The sequence below is a fragment of the Helianthus annuus genome, chromosome 14, assembly GCF_002127325.2.
Source record: "Helianthus annuus cultivar XRQ/B chromosome 14, HanXRQr2.0-SUNRISE, whole genome shotgun sequence".
Taxonomy (NCBI): Eukaryota; Viridiplantae; Streptophyta; class Magnoliopsida; order Asterales; family Asteraceae; genus Helianthus; species Helianthus annuus.
Window position 1 is genome coordinate 53,509,952 of NC_035446.2, and position 7,766 is coordinate 53,517,717.

The 7,766-nt window shown below is 35.6% G+C and overlaps 1 protein-coding gene across 1 annotated transcript; it reads right to left on the bottom strand.

Annotated features, from left to right (window-relative positions):
• Nucleotides 1-6,478: 6,478 nt before the first annotated feature.
• On the bottom strand, nt 6,479-7,560 carry LOC110906679. The gene is made up of 2 exons (XM_022151781.1): nt 7,374-7,560; nt 6,479-7,185 (listed from the first exon to the last, which is right to left on the bottom strand). Exons 1-2 carry the CDS (start codon nt 7,558-7,560, stop codon nt 6,479-6,481), a joined length of 894 nt encoding a protein of 297 aa, XP_022007473.1.
• Nucleotides 7,561-7,766: the final 206 nt, after the last annotated feature.

Genomic DNA, 7,766 nt, shown 5'->3' on the forward strand with positions numbered 1-7,766 from the left:
TCACCAATGGTTTGCAAGGCCATTGATATGTGTGAAGTGCAAGTAGGAAGACTCAAACCTAGCGGATTTATGCGTTGGGCACAAGGTCACCACCTGGTCCATTAAGCGGGCTCAGGGGTTGGGCTCGCTACACCCAGATAGATCTACCGCTCCTGTCCCTCGGTCCTACCCTGAGGATTAATGGCCTCAAGTTTCCGCCTACCCACTCACATGATCTAAGTAGTAAACCTCCTTACGCTAACCATACCATGTATAAAGTACTTGTAATCAAAGTAACATGTATTTCACCCTCGCAGTTTATAAAACTGAAAACAGTTAAGAGAAAAGGGGGACATGAATTCACAGTGGTGCGTCTCTACCAAGTATATCTCCTGATCAAGCAGCTGTGTGACGACCTACACGTACTAACTCTATTAGACGGACGGCCGTGCCTTAGCTTTATGGTTTAAGTTTTGGGAAATAGTTAGACAACTATTTCGTGTTTACGTTTTGTAAATACTTGGTAATTGTTTTCCTTCCCAAGGATGGGGGATTTTAATACATGTGCGTTTGTAAAATTCGAAATATATTAATAAGTCTCACTTAAAATATATTTTAATTCTAACTCCAAAATATAAATATTTTTCACAAAAATATTATATGTTAATACATATAATTTTCCCAAAATAATACCTTGACAAAATACGCGTTCATGCATATTTTCTTAAAATGCGTAAGTTACGTTTTAAAGGTCGGGTGGCATTAACTATACCGTTGTAACTTAAATATTTATCGTAGAGGCGTTCGTAATATTTTGGAAGCGTTAACAATCGGTAATATTATTTTTACCCTAAAAATAATATTTATATAGTTCACAGATAATCACAAGAATTCACACAAGTGTTGTTATGAAAATATATACTAAATATATATTTATCAAGTTTTATTTTGTGAAATCCCACCTCCGATATTTTGTAAATAAAGTCGTGGCGAAATTTACATGTTGAAAAAAAGTCAAAAATACATTTGTAACACTTGCGATGAAAATACTTTTAAGTGTTGGGTTTTTAGAAAAATTTCGCCAGAGTTTCCCCTGTAACTGGAGGTGGCCACGCTTTCAAGCGTATCATTTTCTTTTATAATCCAAATCAACAATTCTCTCATTTAACCAAAACAATATCCAATGCATCAAACTAGTCAAAATATATATAAATCGCATAAATTAACGAACTTGTGGTTTGTCCGGAATATGAAGTAAATCCCATTACTTTTAGTGGATCTTTGTATAAATCAATCTGGTTTAGTAAAAGCCTCGTTTTTAAAGAAATTCCATCTTTACAACTTCTTGTAAAATTTGCCAAAACTAGTTCTTTGTCGAAACTTAGTGTTACACAAGTGTTTATACACTTGTGTGTTTAAAAATCATTCTTGTTCATGTAAGATCTGGTTTTAGAAAATATGATTTCTTTTGACACTTGGTCCTTTGAAAATACCATTTGTAGATCCGTAGATCTACTAGTTTTGAACACCATTTCACAAGAAAAATCTATTTTACACAAGTTCATGTTTAGTGTGTGGTAGAGTTTCATCATTTAACCCTTTTCACATATAAACATACTCTATGTCATGATCCATGATTACGACTAATCTGGGTTAGATGATGATCCGAGCTACCACAACATAGATCGGCACTAAATAATCATAACAAAACAAGTCTTACAAGATTTACACAATTTTTATGCTTTTAACCAACACTTCTAACATTTTAGTAGACTTTTACATATCATCTTGCAAGTTCATGAGTTTTAACCGTTACACTTCATTTTAACCACCTTAAAATAGATTAAGAGGGCGTTTATGGCAACTTACTACTAGCTCGAGGCTAGGGTAGATTCTAGTCGAAGATTGGGTGGATAAAAGCAATAGGGTGAGGTTCTTCACGTTCCGAATGCACCAAGCTTCCTCGTATGTGATCCTCGACACTAGTATGCACTTGAAATGAGATGATGGAAACCAAAATGGATGGGTGGTGGAGGGTGATGTTCGGCCGTGAGCTTTGGAGAGGGAGAGAGAGTTGTTGAGTGTTGTGTCTTGTGATGGAAAGTTATGAAGGTTTAAGCTTGTTACTTATAGATAAACTTTATGAACATTAACCATAGGTTTTAGTGTCTAAATGATATGGGACAAGGGTTAATATTTTAATCAACAAGGTACAAGGGTGTCCCCCTAGGGGACGAGTTCGGTTGAAGGGGGGGGGGGGTCTCCTAGTTCAATTCCAACCATTTAGTTAGGCCATAGTTAGGTTAGTTAAGTTAAGTAGGAACTTAATCCGGTTACTAGTGTGTTGTGCATTATAGCGGGTGTTAGGGTATTCAGGGACCCTAACTGGCTCAGAAAAAGATAAACAATGTAAATGGCAATATTTTCATGTTTCGGGTAAAGTCCGGTTGTTCGGTTGGATAGTAATCCGTTAAAGCGCTTAACAAAGCTTTAAAGTGTCGTTATTATTAATTTTTGTGACACAACTAATTCCCGACACTTTGGAAAGTGTCTAGTAATATTTTTCTCATGTTTTGGCACTTTATTAGTTAACTAAGTGCTGAATTTTTAGTTAAAGTGCTGAGTTTTGTACTTAGAGTACGTTTTAGGCACATCCTGTCACTGTAACTTATTCCTAGGGACGCAGTTCTACAACCCTTGTATCTCTACACTCACTGTTAGTGTAGTAAACTATTTCTGGCTCATACAGGCCTTAGAGGCAGTGTCTGCCTGATGCTGGCTTTATCAGCACGTTTTGATAGGTTATCCGTTCATAGTGCTACTGTGCTTTTGTGCATCATGTTTGTCACTAAGGTTCAGCATGTAAATAATGTAGTGACAGTAAATAAAGTATGATGCAGGTACGTGCATGTATCAGCAATCAAATAGCAGTTTATCCACAAGTTCAAGTAAGCACAGTAATTAAGCAGTAATTAATTATTAATTAAGTCGTACGAATACCTGATTTAGTGAGGGTTGTCACAATCTTGATAATACTTAACCACTAATCGATTAAGGTAAAATGACCGACCAAGCGGTATTTTATATATACCGTACCCCAAGCCCGTATAAGGGAAAATAAGTTAAAAGTATTTACCACCAAGCAAGTACAGATAGCTTTTACTGGGCTCCGAAATCTGGAATGAAGGTTTTTAATAACCTATTAGATTCCTTACGGGTCTTTAATTAAGCCTAAGCTTAGACCAGTTAGTTTTTAAAGGAGGATACGGATCAAAACACATGATTAAGCGAGAACCGGATTAGAACGTGGTTTAGACCCGACAAGCTTGAATACTTGTGTAATAAGGGTAAACTAAACACATTCTGGATTTTGAGATAAAAATGATGAGGTTTGACCCGTTTCGGCTAATTTATGCAAATTAATTACATAAGCCGATCCGAACACGAAAAGTGCGTGACGGTTAACCAAATGAGTCATGAACAAGTTTCCTAAGTTAATATGCCTTAAATATGTTGTGATATCTGTAGGATACCTTCCATCATGCCCAAAATGAGTTTAAGACCAATTTATGCCCCGTAGGGGTATTTTGGTCATTTTAGAGGTTATAAAAGAGATTAAATATTATTCTGAGTTACAGGTCTGATTTAATCAGTAAATATACTTAATTTAATAAGTTATAACAGTAGTGTATCATATATATGTGAAATTTATTAATTATAACCATACTATGCACCGTAGGGGCATTTTGGTAATTTCACATAGGCTAAAAGGGTCAAAACTGAAAACCTGAGTTTAAAACTTTTCCTTACTGTTAAAATATAAAAATTTACTGAGTATATCAGCAGGTATCAAACCTTATGAGTTTAAAACAGTTTTAATACATACTATGCGTTAAAAACGCTTAAAAAGGCGATTTGGAGCCATTTCCGGGTTTTCAAAGGAAAGCTGATATTTTTATTATTCCAGAAGGCTCAAAATAATTTATTTATCATATTAGATCAGTAGAAAAAGGTTTGGGGTCAAAATGTTTTGTAAAACTCAATTTATAAGCCAAAAGGGCAAAACCGGCAATTACCGAATCAAGCTTAGAACTCTAAGTTATGCTCAGCCTAAAAATAATTAAAAATCTCCAAAAATCCCAAAATAATATATTATATTAGTGGGTAAAAAGTTTGATATTAAAAATTTGGTTTAGATAGGCTCTATGCTAATTACGCCGTTTAATTAATAAAAAGCTTTTCATTTACGCTAATGAGCATAACTCCTAATCTAGACCTCAAACTGATGTCAAATTTTAGGGAAAAGTTTATAATTCAGTAATAAAGATTATTGTCCTCTCATATTTTCAAATTTCTCGTTTTAGGGTCAAAAGGCATAACGGTCAACATTTAGGCATTTAACGGAAACATGCATGAACTAGGATTTCTATGAAACCAAGTTGTATAACCTTGGAGGGTTATACTAACTTATAATACGGTCCTAATGGAAGCCTGAGGCATATCTAAATTAATCTAAATCGGGTCAGAACTGAAAGTCAAAGCAAAAGTCAACTTTCGGGACTTTCGGTTCCGTGTCGAGCCTATACTTAGAATTGTCGGATTGAATCATGCTTAGGCATGTTCAACTAATATTTACCAAGTTATTAAAGTGACAAAACTGATTTTATAGCTTCTATATTATTAGTTATGAATTTTTATTTAAACTAACCCGTTTGACTTTTATTTGACTCGATAATTAAACTAAGTAAACGTGGTAATTAGGAGGTGCCCTTTTGAGGGTTAATTACCTACCTAATTACGGTCACATAGCCATGTTCGTTGCAAACCATAGCTCAACCATTTAAAAGTCAGAGCGTTTATCGAAAACGCTTGACTTTCGGTTATAACCTCTAAAAATTAACTAAGCATGAAAGGACACTTACAAAAGGTCCAAGCAAGAAGGGAATTGATCTTGGATGTTCAGGTATGAAGCCCAAGGGCTCCAACTTAGAACAATGAGATCAAGGTGTGAAATAGGAGCAAGATCAAGGTGGGTATTTATAGGATTTTGAGAACCGTTAGGATCGTTTCTCGTAAACCGTGATCAAATCTGAGCCATACACCTATTACCCATGGTTTACAAAACAATGGGCAGCCCCTAGATTAAAGAAATGAGAGACAAGAGCAAAACCAAAGCTTGTTTTCAAAATTCTGCTGCTGGGCATTAGTATACGGACCGCATGGTCCTGTATACGGTCCGTAAGGGACCAGACCAGCATAGCAAAACTTCAATTGTTGACACATTAGGCCCCTGCACTTGTTAATTGTCATTTCTGACACATCTAAGGCCCGTTAAACTATTTTTAAGGCTCTACAATGAAGCCTAAGCATAAGGAACATGAAACATGCTCAAAAATATGCCGGATGTCGGTTCATTTGGTCGTACGGTCCCGTTGTTCGGCTAATTACGACGAAACACGGACGGACGCTAAAAACGATCCAAATTACGCGACGAATGGAATTTTATCAAGCCAAACACTAAAATAAAATATTTTAGTGCTTACATAAATTTTTGGGTGTCCGGGGATATTCAGAATGCAAGATATGCGCGAAAATGCAAACTTGTGCACTTTTTGACACTTTTAGTCCCTCCATGACTTAAAAGTTTATTTTTGCGCACCAAACACCTCTAAGCCTATATCTAAGATATATAAAGAATAAATATGGTATGTTTAACTTATGGTCATATTCCAGAAGGTCCGATTCTATACGAATCGACATACTTTTGCAGTTTGACGCAATTAGTCCTTTAATTGCGCAAAGTGGCGCGAAATGCCGTTTAATGACATCCAAGCCTTCTATTGCCCATAATAGGCATTCCCAAGCATATGTTCAAATATTACTACGCTCCTAATCACTTAAATGGTCACCGAAAGGCGTAGATTCAAAAGTTGACGCTTTAGGTCCCTCTATTGCGCAAACTTGCGCATCTCATCATTTAATAGCATTGAAGCCTCATCTAATCCATATTAGGCATTCTTGAAAGTATTATTAAACATCACGATGCTTCGGGTTCGCTAAAAGGTCATTCAGAGGTATAATTAAACATATTGACACTTTTAGTCCCTCTAACGTTGCAAAGTTGCGCGTAACTTTACTTATAGGCATAAAAACCTTAGCCGGCCATTATTTGGAATTCCCGAGAGTATAATCAAATATCATGAAGCTCCCGGTTTGTTAAAAGGTCACTCAGAGGTAAGAATTAACATGTTGACGCTTTTATCCCTTTATTGCGCAACTTTCAATTTATTACACAAACAGCTATACTCGATTGACAAGTGGCTCATTTGTGAACATAATCATCATGAGAGGTTATTTAGAAACTTATTTTAGGTATGCTAACACTTCCAGTCCTTTCACAATCAAAGTTTTCGATTTTTCGAAAAATTAGTTCCTTAAATTCACTGTTTGATTTTATTAGGGTTTATTACACGTGTCAATACATCATTGGACGTGATTTTTACGAGGTGTTACAATACGGATACATTTCGGCCAAGCTTAGCAAGTTTAGTTTATTAAAGGAACTAAAATTATCACGCGAGCTCAATGAACTCATACACGTAAGCAAGTTAGTGGTTACCTCGTTAAAACGGTTTCCAAGCTCTTGAATTTGCATGTCGAGAACCGTGTTGAGATTATTGACCACAAAATGATGACGATTGGTGATGTTGGTCTTTCTTCTTCTGTTTTTCGGGTCAACATACTCATCTTCCATGTTAATCATCTCAATATCATACTTGTCACAAAAGGATGTGACATCTTTTAAAAGTGAGTCAAAGCCTTCAAGTCGATACCTTTGTAATTCTTCTTTGGTTGATCTAACCAGCTCAACTGCATTCAAAATATCTTGATTCTTTCTTTGAAGAGCGACACACAATAAGTTAGCAACTCCCAATATATGTTTCATCAAATGTAAATAAAATACAAACTTGAAACTTTTTCCATTTGCTTGAGTTTTGTGAATTGGTTCCCATGCCGAAGTTTCTATATATTCAAGCACTTCAATAACACAAGGATATAAGGTAAGCAAATGAAGAAGTGTTTTTTCGTGAGAGCTCCAACGTGTATCTCCGGGTCTTGTAAGTGCCATTTCTTGATTATTTCCACTTCCGAGTACAACTTCCGGATTCAATGCCAAAAGCTCTCTTTGACTTTCTCTTAGCAAATCTATTCGTTTGCATGATGCACCAACAACAATTATTAAATATGTTATTTCCTTAAAAAAAATCTACAAATTTCAAGATGCTTGTTTGCAAGGGCCACAACAACAAGTTGAAGTTGGTGGGCAAAACAATGAACATAATATGCCGAAGAATTTTCTTTCAAAATCAAAGTTTTCAAACCATTAAACTCACCAGACATGTTGCTTGCACCGTCATATCCTTGGCCTCTAACCCTACCCAAACTCAAATTGCGGTGAGCAAATAATTCATCAATTGCAGATTTAAGAGATAAAGCGGTTGTTTCCGTAACATGAACTACACCAATATATCGCTCCTTCACAAATCCTAATTTATCAGCAAATCTAAAAACCACAGCCATTTGTTCCTTTTTAGAAATATCCCTTGATTCATCAACTAATAAGAAAAGACATCATCACCAAGCTCTTCAAATATCATCTTTAACACTTTTTCAGCAAAACAATTACAAATGTCTTTTTGTATTGATGGAGCCGTCATTTGGCAATTCTTCGGAGCACTACTTAATATGTACTTTCCAATTTCTTCATTTATTTGTGCGAACAATTT